At 45.0% G+C, this 23,585-nt stretch overlaps 1 protein-coding gene across 2 annotated transcripts in view; it reads left to right on the forward strand.

Annotated features, from left to right (window-relative positions):
* The window catches only part of adamtsl3 (ADAMTS-like 3), a 72,838-nt gene that overhangs the window by 37,343 nt on the left and 11,910 nt on the right, over window positions 1-23,585 (forward strand). Inside the window, exons 1-14 of one of the 2 annotated variants that reach the window (XM_076035389.1) lie at window positions 7,502-7,676; window positions 9,936-10,063; window positions 14,347-14,392; window positions 14,690-14,926; window positions 15,596-15,722; window positions 16,054-16,128; window positions 16,900-17,057; window positions 17,696-17,807; window positions 18,866-19,004; window positions 19,088-19,138; window positions 19,217-19,421; window positions 20,123-20,270; window positions 20,377-20,461; window positions 23,145-23,446. In XM_076035389.1, coding sequence (XP_075891504.1) covers window positions 7,623-7,676; window positions 9,936-10,063; window positions 14,347-14,392; window positions 14,690-14,926; window positions 15,596-15,722; window positions 16,054-16,128; window positions 16,900-17,057; window positions 17,696-17,807; window positions 18,866-19,004; window positions 19,088-19,138; window positions 19,217-19,421; window positions 20,123-20,270; window positions 20,377-20,461; window positions 23,145-23,446 — 1,867 coding nt within the window. In that variant the 5' untranslated portion in view covers window positions 7,502-7,622. Of the gene's footprint in view, window positions 1-7,501; window positions 7,677-9,935; window positions 10,064-14,346; window positions 14,393-14,689; window positions 14,927-15,595; window positions 15,723-16,053; window positions 16,129-16,899; window positions 17,058-17,695; window positions 17,808-18,865; window positions 19,005-19,087; window positions 19,139-19,216; window positions 19,422-20,122; window positions 20,271-20,376; window positions 20,462-23,144; window positions 23,447-23,585 lie in introns of those variants that run through there. The other variant, XM_076035388.1, reaches the window with a different exon arrangement.

A 23,585-nucleotide genomic window follows, 5' to 3' on the forward strand; every position in this document is an offset into this window, starting at 1 on the left:
TCCCACCGGGAGGATGCCTCGGGGAAGAGCCAGGACACGCTGGAGGGACTATGTCTCCCGGCTGGTCTGGGAACGCCTTGGGGTCCCACTGGATGAGCTGGAGGAGGTGACTGGGGCCAGGGAAGTCTGGGGGTCTCTGCTGAGGCTGCTGCCCCCGCGACCTGACCCCGGATAATGCGGCAGAAGAAGAAGAGAAGAAGAGTTCAAGGAGAGTCAGTATGTTTCAACCTTCAAAGGAAACAACAGCATAACTGCGCAAGATGTATTTAGCTGAGAGACCCTTACTCGCGTGCATGGAGAGGTCGAGTGAATTACAGCCTTTCAAGGGAAACGGCTGAGTTGTGCTCGCAGTATCACCCATTTTTCTTTCATTGCTTTTACATTTGTAGGTTGGGAACGGGTCAGGATAAAGGAGCGAGGCGCACGCTAACTTATACTCTCCTTCTGGCTGTTGCGTCATTATTTCAGCAAGTGAGAAATATCAGAAGCTCCGAGGGTTCTTTGAGCGCTGCTTTTGCTCCGAGCGAGCCAAAGACAATACATGGGACATTTTCAACAATAGAAAACACATGTTGGTGGTGTGAGGTTAAAAGTTTCAGCGGCGTTTGGGGCTGTGCAGGAAGATCAGACACATCTATCCGTAGGTGGAGAGGCTTCACTTCATCTCTCATCAGCAGCTGAGACAAACCATATGTTCGCTTTTTGTTCCACTGCTTCTGCTTTAAAAAAAGACAAAAAGAATGTGGTGGAACCGTTGTCGCTTTTGAAATTATAAAAGAGGTTAACAAGAGAGCCTGTTTCATGTCAGCTGCTCGCAGACCGGCCTCACAGCTTTTGAACTGTTACAGGTTTTGTAATTAGTTGGTTTGGCTCTGTGTCTCTTTGGTGTAAATTAACACATATAGCTTCAAGCAGATGAATACATCATTATGCACATTTACAAGTATTTATACAGTTATATGCATACACACAAAATCTGAAAGTACCTGTTGCACAAACAATCAACCAAAAATAAAATGAGACATACCATAGCTGGGTGACAGAGACGTGAGTTAGCAGATGTAACTTTGCCCTGGCAGGTGGTTGCTAGTTGTGACAGATAAACATAAGAAAGATGTGGCAGACTCAAGTTCTGTGGCGCAGATGACAGTCAATTGTGAAATATGTTGTTTCTCTTAAATTATGAAAATTATTTTTTGGCTTTGGCTTTGTGCAACTGTTTACAATTGCCATTATTCTGCCAGAACCTGTTGCAGATATGGCCTTTTTGATGTCGCCGGGAGTTTCAGGGCGTATTCATACCTGCCCTGTTTGGTTCGGACTAAACCAAAAAAGTCCCTTGTGTGGAACTTTTGGGCTGGTGTGAATACAAACCAGCGAACTCTGGTGCGGAGCAAACAGCCGGTCCGACACCTCGCCGGAGAGGTGGTCTCGGTTCGCTTCCAAACGAACCATGGTGCGGTTCGGTTGATGTGTGAAAGCGACCAATGATTGAACGATCTTTGCACACATGTGGGTTTGTTGTCAAATCCTGGGACTCTTGCGAAAATTGCAATGTGAATTGTGTATCCCATGATGCTTTGCGTGCTGCTGCAAAGCATCGTGGGATCCTGGGAAGTCAGCTGAAATTAGCGGCATGTACTGGTAAAGACACTTAAGTTTCACATAAAGTATCCAGTTTTTAACGTAGGATTTTACTTATTTGATCATCCAACGGCATCGTTAGATGGCGAATCAATGGTGAGCTTGATACTATAAAAACATCACTTCCGGGGTTGGCTAGCCGGAGGGAACGACGGTGACGCAATGAGGAAATACAGCGAAGGCTAGACCGTCCCAGGTGGTTACCGGGGAGGCGGGGTTTGGTCCGGCCTTCTAGGCTGGCTCCTCGAAGAACGCTTCCTTCAGACGGAGGACACTCGGTTTGAAGGGTGCAGACCCTGAATTGAGACACAGCACTGGCGTGAATACGCCCTCAGAGTATACACTTTGATTTTTACTGATTGAGAAATTTTAATTTACATCATCTCCTCTTTCCTGATTTGGATTCGGACACAAATCTGAGGTTCATAGTTATTCAGGCCTAATGTAGCCAAGCATTTTTGCCTCACAAATTGCTGCAATGGTCAGTCCCCTGTGGAGGCTGTGTGGGAATTATAGAGCGCAATACAGATTTGTAATTTAAATGAAGACAGAAGCTCAATAACTTCTGTCTTTATTTGCCAGATTAGGATCTTCCCCGACAAAATCTGGCAATCTAAAAATCCGTCTGGAGTTAAAAGGTGTTCAACTATGATTGCTGTCACAGCCATGGAGAGTTGTGACCTCCCATTCCAAACCTTTACCTAATCTGTGACAAGTTTATTCGTTTCTGTCAAAATCAGAATAGTTTCTAATCTGGAAATGTACGCTCAGGCTAAATTGGACACAATATGTATGTGTAAGTATAAAATATTGTTCCCTGGATAAAGTTATTTAATCTGGAAAGAGCAAGTGTAATTACATAAGATCCCTGTGATTCATCAAATCCAATTCTGAAGAGCCTCAGCAAGGGAAAACTTCGCAGACTGGGTTCCCTTTGTGTAAAGACAACACATCCTGGTTTGAGTCTCACCGTGCAGGCATGCATAATTCAATTTTAAATATTAAAAGTTTTGTAAACCATGTTTTTCAGCTGGCCTTCAACCATCCAGTGTTGTAATCCCTCTTTAAACTTCATGAGGTGCTAGTTAAGAACCTCCTGAAGTCACAGCAAAGGTATACATTAAAGTGGCAATAAAATATAGATGTTTAGAGCTGTTTAAAGCTGTATTTTTCCAATGCTATGGCAATGCAGTCGCTATTTTGAAATGCCGTGCTCCTTTAAGCAGCTTTAATGCTCTGGATATTGGTCCCACGCTCCTTGTTTCCTCCTGTACCAACATCTCCTGTGGCTCTCCACCTCTAATTTATCCTCGCTCTATTCCTTTCAACCCTCTTTAAAATGTCATGCTTGCAGTTCTTGGATTTGCTAGAGACGTGTACCGGTGTGGTGGGACCTCTGATAGAATTCCCCTCCAGGCCCAGCAGGAAACTTGTGAAACTCGTGGTTTGTCAAAGGCCACTTGGCATTTGCCTCGCACATTATTTATTTCTAAATATGCATAGCAGTCCATTCCACCATAGCCACAATTCTCTAAATTTTAGCTTGTACGACTCGGGAGTACTTTAAAACCCAACGGGTGAATAACAGGAAATAATTAATTACGTGCCCGAAAGGTAACATTCTGTTTTGAACTTCTGTGCTCCTGCTCACTTCCCATCAGGTTTAACTTGGAGACAGCTGATTGGCTGGGAATTACAATATGATTTTAATCATCTGGTTGAGATGAAGGGGGCGAGGAGGTGCAGTTGACTTTCAGCTGCAGGACATAAAACGCGTCCTACTCAAACATTTGAAAGTGCGTCCCAGAAAACCTTTTAAAGAACGGCCCTGGTGTAAATCATGGGTGTACATGGTTTTGTTGGGCTGGTGGGAGGTGACCATTTATCTCGCCTGAAACGATTCAGCCTCCTTGTGGGAGCCAAAGGTCTTTCGAGGCCCTTGAGTGGAACTTAATGTCACTCCGTTGGTAACTTTAGCCCCATTTGTCTCCTTCTGTCTGAGAACTTGGGTCCTGTTAAGTCAGGTTGACCCTCTTATGACATGCAATTTTTTCATATGATCCTTCTATTGCCCCACGCAGGGAAAATGATCAGTTAAACCTATGCTACTTGGAGAGGTTACTCAGTCCACCCCCTGAAAAAAAACACAAAAAAAGCTGTATTCCCAGTGGAATTTTATCAGTAATTTTGGAATTTCATGGGTAATAGTTATTCTTTTTTCGCAAAGTCTAAAAACTCAAAAGAAACCAAATTCCTTTAAGTTTTGGCTTTACTTTCAGCCTTCACTTTACTTTTTATAGAGCAGCATTGCTGAATACCAGTGGAATAATTGAAACATTCTTCCAACTTTAATGTTTACCCTACTGACTGTTTTCTGAGTAGCCAATTTTAGCAACAATCCAGTGAGTAGATTTGTTTGACTTGTTTTTAAGGTTTCCAAGGTACGTTTGAGCCATTTGATTGGCGGCTGAACTCCATCCTGCTTCTGATTTGATTGGAGTGAAGCAACAAGGGTGAGTTCCCACATCTTGGCAGTCAATTCAGTGACTTTGGTACTCGATTGCGATTCCGAAGGACAATCAGCCCCAAAATCTGGCCCACCTCCCCTCTTGCAATGCGATATTGAATAGCAATGCCCTGTATTGTTTTATTGTCCCCAATGGTTCTCTGTGTGGCTTGTTGTTAGACCTTCAGGAGAGTTTAGAGAGCGGCGGAGAGCAGGCTCCCAGCGAGTGTCACTCAGACACATTCATTTCCTCCTCAGATGTTTAGTTTTCAAACTGCAGGCTCCTCGTCAATGCCGCTGTTTATTTTCCTGTAGCTTTATCTCCACTAATGCACGATGGGTTTCTTCTGAAAGCAAATATCAGAAGGTTGCAGATTACCAGGAGCGAGACGGAAGGTGAATTTCTTATTTTTTATTTTTTGGCGAACGCTCCCTCCTCCTGCCACCGTAATAAAAACACACAGATTGGAAGTGGACAGTTGAGCGAGTGTTTCTGATAATTCCCTACCCCCCGAAACTAAACAAACCAAGTCCTGCATGCTCAGCAGCAGTTGGAACGGTGAGGCAAGTTTTTCGACAGTACAGAGAAAGTGTTTACTGATGAAGCGTGTGAGACGTCCGCGGTGATGTTGTGATTAGAGGCTGTTGCCCTGTTTGCTCTGGAGGGCAGCAGGTCCCTCACAGTCGTAATTGATGGCAATTATGTGGTTTGATCTTACAGTCCTGATTTTTTTTTCATTCCACAAAGATTTTATTGTCTTTGGAAAGTCAGGGGTGTGACGCCTGAATGATAGCCCGTCGCCTTGTGAGTCACACTGAGGGGCAGCGGTAGGTTGGCAGCGGCGATGGTTCTCCTTGAAACTTCTTTTTCTCACCGTGGTTAATGCTGCTCGGTGCACAGCATATACTCCCTCTGTGCCAAGAGCTGTCCATCTTAGTCCTGGGATTTTTTTTTTTAAACCTCCAGAACCAGAGGAATTGTCCCTCCAGGGGACACCTGGCTCCCCTACCCCTATACCCCCACAGTGCTCATGTTCACTGGCTTAAAGTGCCAGATGTTATGAAAGGCTCCATTGAAGTGGAGATTTAGCTCATAAAGGAGCTGGAGTAGAGCTGGGGGTTGCTAGTGAGCTAGGTGGCTAGCTGTTGCGGCTAAAAACTTGACAAATGTCTTTGGAAAATAGCCAACCAGGGTTTACTGTCATTGTTGAAAATGTGTTGATTTTACAATTGTGACAGAAGTTTGGCTGCAGTTGCTGTTGACATCTTGATTTCATTGAGTCTCTCCAATTTAGTTGCCTGAAAAAAGTGATTGTGTCGAACTAGTGAATTCTAAGGAGGAAAATGTTGAGTAACAAATTCCTGAAGATGAACCAGAGACTGTATGTGTTGGCCAGACACTGTTTTAGACCTTTCTGGATTTAATTATGGTTGACTGGTGCAGTGGTCAGCACTGTTGACTCACAGCAAGAAGGTTCACAGGTTAGATTCCCAAACCTGTGTCTCTGAGTCACCCTTTGGTAAACGGGTGACTTGTCCAGAGTGTAACCCTGCCTTCAACCAAAGTTAGCTAAGGACAGGGACCAGCACACTCAAGTGCAGGATAAGCTGTGTTAAATGATGGATGGACAAATTTACTTTTGACGCAACATGAAAATAAGTAAAGACACAAAAAATAGAAATCTATGCCTTGAAATTCTCTCAGGTGCTGGAATGAAGTCAAGGAATCACAAATAAGTTGTTTTTTGTTTTGACAATCTGTCCGGACCTTTTCAGACCTCAGAGATAATCAGTGAGGTCTGACGTGCAGTGAGGTTCATGGCTGGTGAGGCACTGACTTCACCACAATCAGATTTACAGACATATGAACCCAACAGAGTAGCTTATTCACCATTTGATTGGTAGCAGTTAATGGGTTATGTTTAAAATCTCATATCAGCTTTCTTCACACATACAAACTGTAGCACACAAAAAAAGCATGCGCCGCTCCTTCTGATCAAAAGCATCAATGACTTGGTTGTAGAAGTTGTCCTTGCCGCCCGTCAGTCTTAAAGGTCTTTTTGTCTCAATGGAGATCACTGCCAGGGAAGGAAGTCGTCCTTGTTCAGTCCTGTTCCAATTGAATGTCTTGAGGCTTTTCAGTGCTGAGAATGACCGCTCCACCGATGCTGTTCGTCGCTGGAACAGTTTGGACTAGCTGGAGCAACTTTGTCATTGACTGTATTCTGCAGCTGAGTCGCAAGAAGAATCCCTGGGATCACGAGCGCCCCCTACCATGAGGCAGGAGAACTGCGTGCCTCACTTAGTGGCGCTTTGCAGCAGTTTTATGATTGCTCAGCACAAGAAACTAGTAACTCACATACAGTTGTTGACAAAAAACATTTAAATTTAGTTCATATAGCAAAAGCATTATTAAATAAAATCTGAAACTGGTAAAGTTAATTGAGAAATACCTTACATTTGTAAATTGTTGGATAAATATAACAATTTCATTATTTTTTTCATTTTACTTTTTTTTTTCTTTCCAAGTTTGTCAGGTGAGGCATCACCTGCCTCCCCTGACTGCACGTCACTGCAGATAATGGCAGAAACCATGAACGGTGTTGAGCGACAAGAGTTCACTCAGTCTCGGGCCAGTTGTTACGTACCATGCTGAATTATGATTGGCCTGCCTCCCTACTCCCTTGCTGGCCTGCACTCACACCACCACTACCTCTAGCGTGCTAGAGCATGCTTGCCTTCGCAACATACGTCATCACCTTGCAATACTGGACGCAGATGGCTCGACGTCATCAACTTCTGTCGATAGCGTATAATCAACAACGCTACTGAAAACTTGTAGGTGCTCGCGCATGAAATTTACCGTGCCAAAGCGCACCTCCTGCAATCATGCCAGGGCTAAGGAAGCGTACTATACACGGAAAGGAGTGCTCACACTCGCCACTTGAACCGTATTTTAGCTGTGAAACATGCTCATGCACGGCAAGGATCGATGAGTGCGAGCGTCAATCGTCCCAAACAGAAGAAAAGTGAGAAACCAAGAGAGCTTTGAGATATCAGCAGAATAAGTGGACAGAAACTGGTTCATGACTGTAGTCCGACATATGCACACACACACACACATACACACACACACACACACACACACACACACACACAGCTGAAAGCTTACATTCAGGGCCTTTTATTGATTGGCTCCTGAGCTTCAAATGCTCCCCACATTACCTCTCCAACACACACACACACACACACACACACACACACACACACACACTCCCTTCTCCTTCTTCCCTCCCCTTTCTGAAAGTCACTCCTGAGGAGGAGCGGCAGCCCGTCAGAGAGGAGCCGGCAGGCAGACTGGACTCAGCAGAGCAGCCTGGAGAGGACGTCGTCCCACACACGCACACACACACACGCACACACACACACACACACACACACACACACACACACGCACACACTTTGAGAAGGCATGGAGCAAGGGCTGATGTCTTGCACACTCCTGGTGACAGCTCTTCTCCTCCTGGTACTGTACTCTTTACTTTCATCCTTTATTCCTCCTGTATTGATGACCTAGGAAATGCTTTATTCTTTTTTTTTTTTTTTTAATTTTGAACAGCATGTCTTCTGTTTCATAGAGCAATGTCAAACAAGGCGGTTAGTGTCGGGTGAGAAGCCACTGAGCCTCCCTCCCCTGTGCTGCTGATCTAAATCACTGGAGTCGACTTGTCGTGCTGCTGCAGTCTCAAGCTCCCTGTTTGACCGCAGAGCGGCTCTGCTGGCGGCACTGAGAACAGTGAAGGCCAGCAAGGGATTCAGCAGATGTGCAAATATCGAATGTCTTAGCACCTGAAAAGGCTATCGCAAGCGTGTGTACGTGCGTGTGCGCGCATGTATGTGTGTGTGTGTGTGTGTGTGTGTTGATACAGTCTGCAAAAAAAACTGCACTGGAGTCAGGTTTCTTTTTCCCCCTCTGGAGCAGTTTTCCATATTCAGGGGGAAAATGTCCTTAATCTGCGCCACTGGCAGGTGACTTCAGTGGAATCTGTCCCTCAGAAGGACTCAACGTGGACATCGTTTGTCTGTTGTCGTCTGCTCACTTCCTCCTCTTCTCCTGACGTGACCCCTTCCCCCCGCATCTTGTCTCGACCCCAGTGATGGATCTGGATGGATCGTTTCATTGTGGGGTCCGACCCTACGGAGGCTTGTTCTCCCCCCCCCCCCCGACCTTCCCCCCTCCGTTGGGAGAACAATGGCGCCACCATCGGCCAAACAGCCTCCTTCACCTCCTCCGGCCCTTCATCTCTTCCTTTGTGCTCCTCTCTTCTTTGATTGCTGCTTTTCAAAGGAGAACGCCGAGCGGCACGCTAACGGGCGGCCCAGAGAGTGGTCTGTGTTTATTTACCGTCAATCCAAACACAGGAATAGTTTGGCTGGCTCGCCGATGTGTTTGGCTCCTACTTCCTTCCCCTCTGCCGTTGCTCAGGCATCATTAACACTGACAGCCATTTATGTCGGCCTCTGTGCGGTTCTAATAATATGGACGCTAGCGCTCGGTGCTACGCTAGCTGCCGCCTTGGCCTCGGTGCTGTAAGCGGTCTCCTCAGCGCAGGACTGCTGCATAATGCCTGGCTGTTGCCAGAAGGGGCCAGAGAGGTCAGAATAACATGACCTCCTTTGCCTGAAATCTCACGGCTCTGTGGGTCCGACATGCCCCGTGAAAGTATTTGTCAGCTCAGCGGGCATAAATCTCTGAAAGAGCAGGTGTTGCACATAAAGTCTCTTCCTTTTAGTCGGCGGGCTCGCCGGTAAGTGGACCCGTCGGGTCTCGCATTTCACTCCTTAATCTGCAGGATTTGTCAGAAACTCCGCAGGATGTGCAAGCAAGTGTGAAGATGCCGAGGCAGGAGGCTGTGCAAGGTGCACAAAAGCAGGGCATTCAGCTCAGCGGCGGCCAGACAAATAAATGGCCAGGAGCTTAGTTTATTGCAAAAAAAAATGACAAGTTTTTCCCATTACCCACTTCTGTCCCTTCAAGACCTTGAAGCCTTGGCATGAGTGGCAGTTTTTTTTATTGAATGTGTTTGCGCCTCCAGTTTTTGAAAACCACATTCCTGCTACCGTAGGAGGTGTGTGATTTGTCCCAGTGTTTGTGCCAGCTTCAAAGTATTTCAGTTTTTTCTAGCGGCTCTCAACCTAATTCCGAATGACAAATCTCTCAAAACGGGCTTTGTTTGACTTCCTCTGAGTTTGGTATCCAGACAACGTGGCTCTTTAACTTGATTTAGTCAGAGCTCGGAAACATAACTCACAAAGAGCCGCAGGTAATCCACATGAGAAGACAGTGCCAGCTTCGCGAATAAACATCCAACGGAGGCAATAAGGAGTTAAGAGAGTCGTCGATGGGCTGGAGGAGATCTTCACTGCGTGCTGTTCTCGCAGTTGCAAAATTAATCTTCTCACAATATTGATTTTGGATCGGGCAGAAATATCCGTCAGTCTGCTGCCAAGTACAGCATGATGCAATTAGCAGAGACATGCAGAGAGAGGCCCAAAGCCTAAAAAGAGGACTAGCTGCTCATGATTAAAAGCAAAGGCAGAATATGCATTAAAACCTCCAAAGGGGACAAAAATTGAGAGCGTCTTTTATACTTTGCTCACTTCGTTTTCATTTTTGGAAGCTCCTGGAATTGAGTTTAGAGCCCAGGGTTCCACAGATGTTTCTTTTCAGGGGGATGATGCTCGTGGACTGTTGCTTGAATATGATCCTGTATGTGCTGTGCAGAGCTCGCGGACGGCCCGATCAGAGGAGGACCGGGACACCCTGTGGGACGCCTGGGGCTCCTGGAGCGAATGTTCCCGAACGTGTGGAGGGGGCGCCTCATACTCCCTCAGACGATGTCTCAGTTCCAAGTAAGACCCTCAAGTCTGACGCTTATATTGTGACACCTGCATGAAAGTTGGGAAAGTGAGGTTTAACACAACAAAAATTTTGCTGTTGGTTGATTCATAGAAAAAAAATTGCAGGGAAATTGCATCCACCTTCATTTAATGCTAATAATTGATGTTGCAAATATTATTTATGTTGGTTTCGTTGCACATTTGAATTTGAAGAAAGAATTTAAATGTTTCATTTTTTGTCACTACATCAAAAGAAAAATTATTTAACACAGCAAACATTTGTCAGTTTAAGTAGATATCTGTTAGCTGTGGCAAAACCTAGTTTGACGTTATTTTCTAGCTCAAGCAAACATTAGCTAGCCATTTACAAGCGCTGTCAAATCAAAGCTTCTCATGGCATTTTATATTTATATTGTTCAATTTGGGGTAATGCTGTGAGTGAGGTAACTGAATCACACAGATATTTTATCTGAACAAAAACTTGAAACATTTGTCAAATTAGACAAAGGACAAAACTCTTACAATAGGGGCAACTTAACCTCTGAGCCTTGAGGAAAACTTGCCCTCGAAGAATTGACATTTCTGAGGAAAAAGCTAACGTTATGAAACACAGTGTGATGTCAGAAGAGCACAACAACTCGGGAGAAGATATACAGTTGTTCCGATATATAGTTTCAAGTGAGAGCTTTATTGGCTTTTTAGAAAAACAACTCACAGCATTGACATGTTGTGCATGCAAGTACAGACACCATCTGAAGGAAGCCCTCCCCCCATATTAAAGACTTCAAACTTTGCCTGGGATTTGACTGGTTTCCATTGAAGTGGCACATCATGGCTTTCAGGTTCAAATGAGGGAAGTGTGAGGGGAGGGGAGGTCGTTCTCCTGTTGCTCACAGTTGTTCTGCCAAATAAATCCAGACAGCGTCCCTAATAGTGTGAGTAAATCTCACCAATTACTCCGTTCCCATGGCCTGTGGGCCAGGGGGCTCTGCTACGTGACTGTCAAAAAAAAGCCCTGAGGGGTCTGCTGGGATCACTCACCAGTCGACCCCTTCAAACTGTCTGGATGCTCACATGAGCCCTAATCTTCAGTTCATCTGTGACCACAGATGAACTGATTTGCAGTGACGGTCTGGAGACAATCTCATTACGTGTCACTTTCAATAACTCCGCTCGGTGGTCCAGTACTGAAAGACTCCCACTGCTCATCATCCCAGATAATATCCTTTTACGAACTTGAACTTTAAGCCTCTCATTCCTTTCAGCCTCACGCTAGAAATGCTCACTTGATGCTAACGCCGAAGGCTTTGTGCTCTAGTGTACTGGCTAAAGTGGTAAATTACCAATGGATTGGGGAAATACAATGTAAAAACAGGAGGTAGAGAGAGTGAGAGGGTATGTTTTCCATAGAAATGTCACATTTATAGACTGGAAAATAGCTGCAGAGTGACTTCACTGCATTCTTCCATTTTTACACTTTCCCAAAATGTATGGCCCTCTCATCGAAGGTGAGCGGGGCTGCCAAAGTGGCTGCTGGTTCACCGCTTGTGGGCTTCACACTGAGTCCCAACAGTGGCAGAAGCAACCAGAAAGATCATAAATGAATCGTCCGGTCATCCAAAGAAACACTAACAAAACACACGGGGTTGTAGATTGCCACGTCTTGAACATGCCCTTGTATGTTTGTCCACACTTGCGCTGGTAAGCCACGTTAAATAAATGTGGACTGTGGAAACCTCAATGGCCTAAACCCACTACTGGTGTGTAAACACTGAGGTGGCATTTTGTGATACCAACAGCAGCCACTTCACCTCCCAGGTGCCAGGACTCATTTTGCTCGGTCAGACCTCAAAATGCTGCTGGCCGTAAAAGCATTTGACGTGCAGTGAGGTGTTTGGGGTGAGTCTGAGCCACAGTGTTTACAAACTGATGTGTCACTTGGCAGTGGCACTAACGTAGGAGAGCTGCTCCATCCCACCTCATTCCACCTCACTCATCTGCTGCTGCTGCTGCTGCTGTGTGGGAATGAAGGGAAGCAGTAGCCTGGAACTGAGTGGCACATCAAACAGTGTCATTAAAAAAACCTGCACAAGGCCTCTTGTGTGTCTCTTGCGTGTGTGTGTGTGTGTGTGCGTGTGTGTGTGTAGCTGGAAACTGGCCCACAACACCCTCCGAACCTGTGCCACTCCAACTCCATGACCTTATAGCGCACACAAAAAAGATAGACAACCTCCCAAAATGGCAAACGAAACGCATGGCGCAGACTAAACACAGATCGCCTGGCCCTTGTTAGTCGCACTCTGCCAGCATAATGCACTTTACTTGATCTCAGTCTCTGTTATTTGTAAGCGTGGAGCTGGTGTGGATATATGGATTGGGTGTCTTGGCGGTGGAAAAAGAGGCACAGTGACATTTTGAGGTTCAGAGGTTGGCAAACGCTTGTCATTTCATGCCAGTCACTGTTTGCTTTGGAATTCAAGAACAGTTTAAAGTTGCTAAGTGAGATAAACACTGTAGCATTAAGCCAAAAATAGTAGGAATTCTGTTTCTAGCTCTTTATTAGGGGACAGAGTTGCATAAAATCTGTCAGTACTAACTTTAAAGAAGTGCACATTTGTAGTATTCCAGTAATGACACGCAACAATTATGTTTAAAGTCTATGGTTAAGTACTGTGGCAGTCTTAGAGAATTTTCCCCCAACGCAATCACTTATTGGCTTTTGCCATGATGGGCTCCACTTCACAGCACCAGGGACCACCCAATGTGAGGTCTGCACCGTCTTAAAAAACACCTACTTTTTCTTCTTAGTGCTTATTTAGATTCTAGGGGATGAAATTGTTTTCAATGTGCCTGTTGAACGTGTTTGACATACTAAATACTATGGTGAGCTGTTAGCGTACACCTAAATGGCCTCCTTCTTGCCCGAGAGTACGTACAGCTACTACCCAGAAAATTAGAATATCCTGAAAAAGTTGTTGTATTTCTGCAATTCAACCTAAAAGGTGAATTTGACATATTATATAAAGGAATAATATGCAAATCAATATATTTCAAGTTTTTATTTCTTTGGATTTTGCTGATCAGGTCTTGCAGCTTAAAAAAACCCTCAACTTTTATGATAATTTTCTGAGATTGTGGGTTTGTGGTTTTAATAAGCTGAAAATCTCAATCAGCAAAGTTAGAACAAGGAACTGCTTGAGATGTCAATTTACGTGTAATGGCTCAATAAAATTTGTTGGTTTCATCTTTTATGTTAAATTGCCAAAATAAAACTACTTTTACTTAGTACCTGTATATCTGTAGTGGCTCCTGCTTGTTTGCTCCCCGTCCTTGGTAACTGATCACAGTACGGGTTGGTTTTGCGGGTTTGGTTCAGTCCCTCAGAAATTGTGATGCTACTGCTAAATTTGACCATGATCTGAGATGCTGCCATGATGTCCTTACCTTCATGCTATTCCCTCAAAAGTCACTATTTTCACTTGTCCCACTGATCTAGATCTAGATGGCTACCTGTTTCTGAACCCATTGAAGGTCCCTTGTGTGTGTTGAGGCCTCACACCCAACTGTTTGGCTTGGCAGCGTTGGAAGCGCCTGGATTTCTTCCCGTTCTCGCCATACCACACACTTAACATCCAGTCTCCCCCCTCGTTGGAATAATATTATAGAATTGCTGAAACCCCCATTCATCCCGTGATGAAACTTTGCCATGTAGCCTCCAATCCTGATTCCAGATTAGCTGATGGCTGACGGCACAGGAATCTCTTTTCGGCTCACAGTTCAAAGTGGATTGTCTTTGCTTAGGTTTGGCTCTTTTGATGACTGGCCAACCATTGTCCCCGTCGATGATTTGCCATTAATCAGGATCAAAGTATAAAAGAATTACACTCAAATTGAAACAGAAACAAAATCTTTCAATTCAATCTCCAGTCCATTCAACAAGCACAGTTGGACCATAGTTGTCTCATTGGCTTCACTACCAAGCAGAGTAGTTTGTTTGAAACACCAAGTGGTAAAATAGGCTAGACAAGACCGTTCTGGTCTATTTCTCAATATCAAATTGAACACATGTGCACAGTATGATGTGAATCAGACTTTGCACACACAAAAAGTGACTAAATTTTTGCGGGCTGCCACATCGTTGTGGCAGGATTCCGACTTCTGCGCTCAGCAGTAGAAGAAATGATGTAGGTTGAAAGCCCGGCAGCCTGTGGCGACGATGATTGGTGTTCGCTGTGGTTTGTTTTGTCATTCAACCCTGAAGTTCACCCACATGTTCCCTCTTCTGTCTTCTCCAGGACTTGTGAAGGGCAGAATATCAAATATCGCACATGCAGTAATGCGGTAAGTTCAGCCAACTCATCTCTATGTAACAGATGTCAGGAGAGCTTTTCAAGTGGTCGCTATTGAAACGGACTGATAAAGGCAGGTTGTGATTTAGAGACTTATCGTGGTGGAACTGTGAAAATATGACCAAGGTTGATTGAGAAGAAACAGTATATGGTATTTCAGGCAAACTGTGTGTGTCCTTCCATTCGGTGCACCTATACCTGCTTTGACATTCAGCAGTAAACCTGAAAAAAACAAACCCTCAACTAAGATTTTTTTGGGAAACCTTGATTTGCTTTTTCTTATCCTCAGGACTGTCCCTCAGATGCAGGCGACTTCCGTGCCCAGCAGTGCTCGGCTCATGCAGACGTACGATTCCAGGGTCAATACCACGAGTGGCTACCAGTGTACAATGACCCGGAGAATCCCTGCGCTCTCAAGTGCAAAGCCAAGGAGTCGGACCTGGTGGTGGAGCTAGCTCCCAAAGTGCTAGATGGGACACGCTGCTACACTGAGTCCTTGGACATGTGTATCAGCGGAGCCTGCCAGGTTGGAGTCAGAGTCCCAGAGCTCACATTTATTTCTTTAGATTGTACAAGAATTTTACTGTTTGGAAATTGGTTGCGTTTTGAGGTTTTTATCACGGACACCCAAGATGGGTTTTGGATCAGTGGCAATTTAGAAAAAAATATATCTTCAATCTCCTTGAAAGAAGTTAGCCAGGCAGTCTTTGCTATTTGAACAAGCAAACATATTTTTAGTCACCTAATATGCAAGATCCTGACCTCAGATTTGCAAGTGCAGAACCAAAACAGCCACACAAAGAATATTTTCAGCTGTTTGGTGATGTTGTTCTCCTGCATCAACAAACAAGAGACTGTGTGGCTGTGTACGACATTAACGTCACCACCATCTGTTGGACACATGAATACACAATAAGAATTGTGTTAAAGATCCAGCATCTGACTGACAGTCCAGGAAGTCGTTAACGATGCATTTTCTCGGTTGAGTGAAGTTCGGTCCCTCGTGTGCGCTGTGGTTTGGGTTTTTCTTACTGACCGAAAACTCAAAAAAAGAAACCCTCAGTCAATCAAGTGTGGTTGTTCACAGGACACGATGGCAATCAAAGGTTGCACTGCTGTTTGTCTGTCTCTTATGTCAGAGATGAAGTGAAGAAGTAAGGTTATGTTTTTGAGATTTGCATGTGTGTGATTGTAGATTGTCGGCTGCGATCATGAGCTTGGCAGCGCAGCCAAGGAGGACAACTGCGGCGTCTGCAGCGGCGACGGCTCATCCTGCAGACTGGTGCGAGGACACTACAAATCCCAGCACAATTCAGGAAAAAGTAAATAATCCTGTGTTGTTTTTCTTGTGGGGAAAAAGCCCACAGAACACCCCGGTGGCTGGTTGCGGTACTGCTTATGAGCCAGTCTACCCCAGTCTATAAGACGTTAGCAGACAAGCCAACTGAAAACTCTAATTGGAAAAAAAAAATTTTTTCACAAGGTGATAATCATCACTGCTTCCCTTCATTCTTTCCACACATCGGGCTGCTGTTTGTTTCCGTATTAGTTTTTCTTTACATTTGGATTTCAGTAAGTCATGTGAGAGGCTGGTGGTTGACAGCTGAGCAGGTTCGTAGTTTACCGACTCCACTCTACTTTATCTTCCTCCAGCTGAAGACACTGTGGTCGTCGTTCCCTACCGCAGTCGTCACGTTCGTCTCGTCCTGAAAGGTCCAGATCACTTGTGTAAGTCCTGGTAGGTCCAGGGTATGCCCCCACCACCCATCCCTGTTTAAAAAAATAGACATGAGAGATATTTTATATGGTTGTTAAACACTAGAGTTCTAGCAAGACATGGTCATCAGGCATGTCATTCTTGTTCAACCTGCTCGATAGCAAATTCTGCCAAGTGATTCAGTTCCAAAGAACACATCTCATTTCGAGCTCTGCCACTCAAACGTTTTGGTCAGAGCAGAAAGAAAACCTGACAAAGTTGTTTTATTTCTGGCCCTTAAGAAACGGCAGGCTTCCTGCAAATGTAGCCCAAGTAGAAAAGCAATGGCACCCAACTCCCACGATGTATATTTATACATACACATATATATATATATTTATTTTTATTTAATTTATTTATTTTCTGAATGCATTTTTTGTCAATATGAAATACTTCCCCTTGCCTGTTTTTGGCCGATGGCAGCAAATGACAACCATCTGTTTGTGGACAAAGCAGCTGCTTGTTTCAGTTTCCCTGTTGTTCTGGTGTCCAAAATAGAGGAAGATGTCAAACACATAACCATTTTAATCGCCAATAATACAAAATGAAGGTGAAACATGTAAAAACAACAACAACAAAAACTGCAACAATCTGAGATTTGTTTCATTTGTCAACTGTGATTTTACAATGTCATTTTGTCTGGACTCACTGATTTAATTTATCTCCTACATCTCCTTTTAGATTTCTGATTTAATTGATGATTTTGCCTGTGATGCTGCAGCTGCCTGCTTTTCCCTCTGCAGACGTGGAGAGTAAAACTCTCCAGGGGGTCAGAGGTGAGCTGTTGCTGGACTTGTCAGGTCAGCACCAGCTGGAGAACACCACTCTGGACTTCCAGAAGCTCTCAGATAAGGAGATCTTGAGAATCGCCGGCCCCCTGGGAGCGGACTTCACAGTCAAAGTAAGAGCTCAACACGTCGTTAAAGCTGCACCATCCCCACTTTTTCCAAGCGCGTGAATGTCTCGGACTTTGCAGGGGATTTTGATGAATGGAGGTTGTCAAAAATTATAACAGTGTGCAGTTTGATTTATTACGTATTCACACATCATCTGGCCTTCAGTCAACAAACTCTGGGAGAGTAGCACCAGCAAGAAAATATTTCCTAAAAAAAAAAAACTTGAGAAACCCTCCAATAAAATGCAGTGATTTGGCATTGTCCCACTAAAACCATTCAGTTTTATCTTATCTGAATAAAGTTAATGTGCCAAATTGTTATTTCTGATTACCAACCCCAACTGTAAACTACCAGAGTGTTTCACTGTGAGACATGATGACAGATGCTGTTGGGGGAGGAAGTGTTTTACTCCTGTTAGCCAATGACAACACTTGCGCTGCTTTAAGTGTTTATGCTTTGCTGACCAGATGCCTGCAAAGGTTTAATAAAGTGACAACTCTGTATGGAAGCCAATGGCAGTTTTCTGAAACTGGATGTAGTCATCCGTCTCAAAGGCTATTGAAGCAAAATCCAAGTGGCGGCGCTCGACTCACTTCAGACTGAAACAACAACAGATGTGTTGAGCCAGCCCTGGTTTCCATAGTTACAGTTTTCCAGCGGCGCAGATAGCGTGGTCCAGTACATCTTTTACCAGCCCATCGTCCACCGCTGGAGAGAGACCGACTTCTTCCCCTGCTCCGTCACCTGTGGAGGAGGTGGGTCACAGCTACGCTTGACTTTTTCTCTCACTAATATTAATGGAAAAAATTCTAACCTTCCAACGCAGCTGGATGGCTGAGATTATAAATCTGAATTCTCCGTGATCCATCTTGAAAAGCTCAGCTTCTAGCGAATTGGATTATGACCAAACCAATCAGTGGGCTCTGTGGGTAAAGAGGCAGAGTTTCAGCCATGGTTTATTCCATTGGCTATATAAAGATGGACAAAGCTTCCGGTTTCAAAAGGGATGCCAATGTGGAAGTGCCAGAATCTGTATTCAAATGTCTGGCCAGCAGGGACCAACCATAAATGGTTGCAAAAAGACTCAAAATCACTGGCTGTCTATACCTTAAAGGACTAAAATACATACCTTTACAAACTGGTTCAATTTTCTGTTGGTCGAAATCACTTAAAAATCATTAAACGGGCCCTAATGTCCATTTAGTTTGTTTCAATACAAACCGAAAGCTCAAGAAGCTGTGAAAAAATGTGTATACAAGAAATCAATGCGTGATGTCCGTCCAGCCTTATTACAATCAATGGTTTTGTCCATACAAAAACAGAAGGCAACTGCTTGCTTGTAAACAATGACCGCTGTTAGATTTGTCAGAATTGGCCAACATTTCCTGGTTAAGAAAAGAGAAGGAATGACACCAATAGTTTTTCTCCACAACTTCCCTTCTTTAGCTTGAGTTAGAACGCCTCAGACACTTTATTCAAACGCAGCCGGTTACGCCGGTTCACTTCACTGCCTCACTCTAGTCGGTTGCTGGCCTCTACCGCTGCAAACTGGATGCACTGGTGGGGAGAAAATTTGATTGGTCTGCTGCTTTGATGCAGCAGGTTTATTCAGTAACCATGAAGTTTCATCTTGATGGGTTTCCCCTTTTTAACTTTTCTTTCGTATGTTTTGGTTTTGTATCCCTTTTATTTTCTCATTTTCCTTCATGTTCGAATTAAATAAATAAATAAATAAAATAAAATCAATCAAATCAAATAAATCCTGCTGGTGAGAATCTGCCCTGTCATGTTGAGATAATTCAATGTTGTGCAGGCTACCAGCTCACCTCGGCCGAGTGCTACGACCTCCGCAGCAACCGGGTGGTGGTGGACCAGTACTGCCACTATTACCCTGAGAACGTCAAGCCCAAACCCAAACTTCAGGAGTGCAACATGGAGCCCTGCCTGGCCAGGTGATAGAACCGCACTGCCAAACTTCACCAAGTCTTTGCCCATCGAGTCGCGCCCTAAGTCTTTTCACTCCTCTGCCCTCTAGCGACGGCTACAAGCAAATCATGCCGTACGACCTGTACCACCCGCTGCCCCGGTATGTCACAGATCAAATGTTCGGCCACCTCTGCCATGTCAACTCTCTCAGCTAGCCTTTTTCTCTTTTTAATCTCAGTTGGGAGAGCAGCCCGTGGACAGCCTGCTCCACCTCCTGTGGCGGCGGCATCCAGAGTCGCTCCGTGTCCTGTGTGGAGGAGGACATGCAGGGAGTCATCACTCCCACGGATGAGTGGAAGTGTCTGTACTCACCAAAGACGCCCATCCTGCAGCCCTGCAACGCCTTCGACTGTCCCGTGTGGCTGGCGCAGGAGTGGTCGCCCGTAGGTGCCCGTTTCTTGATTTTTAAAATGTCTGCATGGAAACTTTCAGCTGGGGAACAACACAACATACCTATTTTGAATCCCCAGAAAAAGGATTTATGATTGTTCTTCTCAAAGTGCAAAACAAATTTTCACTTGAAAAACTTTGGCTTGTTCAAAATTCTTGGTCCAAACATGAATGCTTTGTTCTCGTCAAAAAGTGTTTAGAAGAAAAACACATTTTATTTTAGCTACAAGAGTTGGAAACAGTGACAGTTCTGAGCCCAGCCCATGTTCGACGTACACCAGTGTGACACACATGAAATCTGGATTTCCACAGCAGATAAACATTTCTCTTCCCAATGGCTCAGTGAGAGAGAAGGAGAAAGGTGCTTTGACAGAATTAATTGGGATATTTACACTGTGCTTTTCATGTTTTTCTTAATTCAACCTTCCAAAAGCAAACGCAACCTGGCAACACTCTTCATCATCAAACGCACCATAAAAAACACACAAGACCTTAATTTAAGGCCAAACTCGAGCAGAACATGTGGATCTGCTGCTTGCTGTGTTAGATGAACTTCCCTGTGATTTTGCTGTTGACCGCTCATTGCAGCCAGTGTTATCCCTTTATCCCTTCCGTGAGGAGCTTTCTGCTAAAACCTGAAGCTAATGTTGAACAACATTGAAAGTGACGGAGTGAAGTGTTGTGTTTCCACCAGTGCACGGTGACCTGTGGCCAGGGTCTCCGCTACAGGGTGGTGCTGTGCATCGACCACAGAGGGCTTCACGCCGGTGGCTGCAACCCCACCACCAAACCCCACATCAAGGAGGAGTGTCTGGTGACCGTGCCCTGCTACAAACCCATAGGTGGGGCTTTTTTTAATTGTGATGTTTCCACCTTGGGTCAAATTCTTAACTGAAGCAGCCAGAGGAAACACCCATCAACATGTCCCTTCTGGGAAACTTCCTGCAGACACGCTGCCAGTGGAGGCCAAGCCTGTGTGGCACAAGCAGGCCATTGAACTGGACGAGGAGACCGTTGTCACAGAGGAGCCAACGTGAGTAACACATACGGTACTACTGACGCTACTGAACATGTATGCTTTCTATATTAATGCATTTGCGGACATTTTTGTCTGTAACTTCTTGCAAAAAGAACCAACAGTTTGGTTGAAACCAGGAGCAAAAGGCAAAAAATACTGTTTTTTCCATGTCTATGGGAATTTGGCTGAATAAGATGGCCAATTGCCTGTTATTCAGACACTTAGCTGATGGAGAAACTCAACCTGAGAGAATCTGTGGCTGTCAAATTGTTGCAGTCAGCCTCCGTTTACAGCAGCTTGTCGTCATAGTGCTTTGCAGCTCTTGACCCTGTGTTTTCTTTGACGTCTTCTGTGAAGTATGCATCATGGGTGGCCAGTCTGACGTGGTGGCAGTACAGCACAGGCGCCAACACTGTCACCAAAGATACTTTGGATACTTTGTGTTTATGCTTCGTGAAGACTCGATGGAAGCTCAGAATTAGCGGCTGCCAGGTCGGTTAAGGTAAAATGTGAGGTGAAAGCAGGACTTTGTTCAGCTGCCGACCACCAGTGCTGCATCAGATTCCTTACATGATCCAGATGTTCCTGCACAACATTTGAACTGGACTAACACAGAATGTCCTTCGAAGATGGACAGTGTTTGGCGCCTTGCAGGACTCGTATCAGCGACCGTGCAGAAGCCTACTCCAAACATCTGCTCCTCTGGCTGATTGAAAGAAACATAGAAAGAACACCAACTCATATCGCTTTGGAAAAAAAAAGTCTTTCCTCCGAGCACATAAGTGTCCGTGTAGTCATGCACCAGCCAACATCAATATCTGCCTACCATATGGGGCTGCATCATGGATGGGAGAGGAAAGAGGAGGAAATTCCATTGTGAGACTTACTGCACCTCCACCACCAGGCCCTGAGCCTGACTTAAGCCCTGCCTGAGAAAAATCAAACCATGCGTCAAGCATGGCCGGGTCCGCAACTTCTCCCATTGATGGATGTACAGTATAATTGACATCCTTAAGTGTCGGGACGCTGTTGAACTGTGCGTCGAGATCCTCTTTTTTAGTTAGTTTCATGTAATTACCAGTTCCTCAATGATGGAGCAGGTGCCACTGTTGTGGTGGGACCCATTTAACTCGCAAGAAAGACGGGAGAATTCTGCATTTTGGTCCAAGTTAGTGTGCTACATTGATGATAATGATACACAGCAATATCATTGCTATGATAAGTACTTTATCTGGATATCTACTTCACCTGGATCTACCATTGTCTTGAATTTGGCAGAGACTTTCTCAGTCCGACTGGCGCGGATTTCAGTCACAACATTGCTTCACTTGCGTCACTGGTTTGGCCAACTTTCCAAACGTGTCTTGCAGTAGCCTTCCTCACCACTGGAGGCATTAGTTCGATATCCCCTTGTAAGAACGTCTTTGTTTCAACTACACCCTTAATCTTAGCCAAATTTCGATGAAATTAAATAATCAAAGTTTGAAAGTATTCTTATGTTTGGTTTCATTCTTCTTCCTCTTGACCTCAATCCTGTTCTTTCACCCCTGATCTCATCATAACAACCCTGATCAGGCTGCAGAGCTTTGTCAAGAGCTGATTTCGATTCCTCCCTGCTAGTAGAAGGCCAGCTACGCCCTCTGCTGATTGTGCTAACAATCATTGTTTTCACAAGCTAACAAACTCCAAACAGTCGGCAGCCTCTTTGTTGCTAAGATGACCCCGGCCTCTTCAGAGGAGCCTCGATATTCCTGCTGCATTTCTCATGCTTTAGATGTGCTACATATTTAGACGCCGTCCTTCTGCCAAAAGCAACAGTGGTGAGCTCAGTCCTCGACAGGACAGCTGCCGAATGTTGTAAACATTTTGGGCCGCCTCCAGCCGCTGTAGTCACGGTCAGGTGCTGGGAGAGATACATGGAATAGCACCCTTGCGGAAAGCAGAAGAAAGACAGCGGGTTCGGATGAAACTGCCTCTAAACCCTCTCACCTTGTGACCAGGAGTTTGAGCAAAAGTGAGTTTCTTAGTAAAATATCATCTCGTGGGGATGGCTCCTGTCCTTGCTGTCTTTAAAATGCTGATTTAAATGGGGAATCACATAATCGCATGAGCACAGTTTAATCCATCTTTTCTGGCCTCTTAAATTCTAAGATCTGAATGTTGATGGATGCTTTCATAAACACCACATGACGGTGAGATTTCCTCCAAAGATCAAAGACTTTCACGTTCGCCAACTTGTAAAACTTCCATTTCCCCAAAAAGTCAATGTGTCAATTAAATGTCGAGATCAAGAGGATTTCAGACATATTTCTGCCCAACACTTTCCTGTTTTATTGCCTCTCCCACATCCGTCGGCTCCGTCTGTGGATCTGATCCTTCGCCCAGCCTTCAGGCAGTCGTGATCGGGACGTTTCTTCATCCCTGATCCATTATTTAATGACGACAGATGCTGTCGTGACAGCTGTTTCTCCGTGAGTGGATTTCCCTAACGTGAAACAGCTGTTCAATTAAGCACAGAAAGACTGCTTGTAATCAATACATGAATAAAAGGTGGATGAACTAACAGTTTGCACGTTTCTATCTGGCTCTTAATGAATAGCAAATGTAAAAAAAAATGTTTATTTGCATTTGTTATTCAGAATGGAGACATTTTTGTTGATTTGCTGGTGTTTATCGTGTTGGCCTCTTCCTTCCTCAGCTTCATCACGGGTCCCTGGCAGACCTGCAGCAGGACGTGCGGTGCCGGGACCCAGCGCCGGAGCGTCAAGTGCCAGGTGTTGCTCTCCTTCTCCCAGACGGTGGCCGACCTGCCCGACGATGAGTGCGACGGGGTCAAACCCGCAGCCAGCCGGCCCTGCTACCGAAAGCCCTGCTCCGGTCGTCACGGTGACGGACAGGATGGCAGCCAGGAGGAGGACGAGGAGGAGACGTATGACCGAGAGGAGCTCCACGACTGGGAGTACGACGGCTTCACGGAGTGTTCAGAGAGTTGTGGTGGAGGTAGGGGGCGCCAGCGTTGCCGGAATTTGTTGTTCCCGTCTTTGAAAAGTTGTATTGTGAAATCTTTTTAAAAAGATGAACAAAGATGGTTGCACAACCTTCCACACAGTATTAGTCATTTTTTTTGCATTATTTTCCA

The sequence above is a fragment of the Nelusetta ayraudi genome, unplaced genomic scaffold (genome assembly GCF_046127955.1).
Source record: "Nelusetta ayraudi isolate G7.1 ecotype Tasmania unplaced genomic scaffold, CSIRO-AGI_Nayr_v1 ptg000042l, whole genome shotgun sequence".
NCBI classification, from domain to species: Eukaryota; Metazoa; Chordata; class Actinopteri; order Tetraodontiformes; family Monacanthidae; genus Nelusetta; species Nelusetta ayraudi.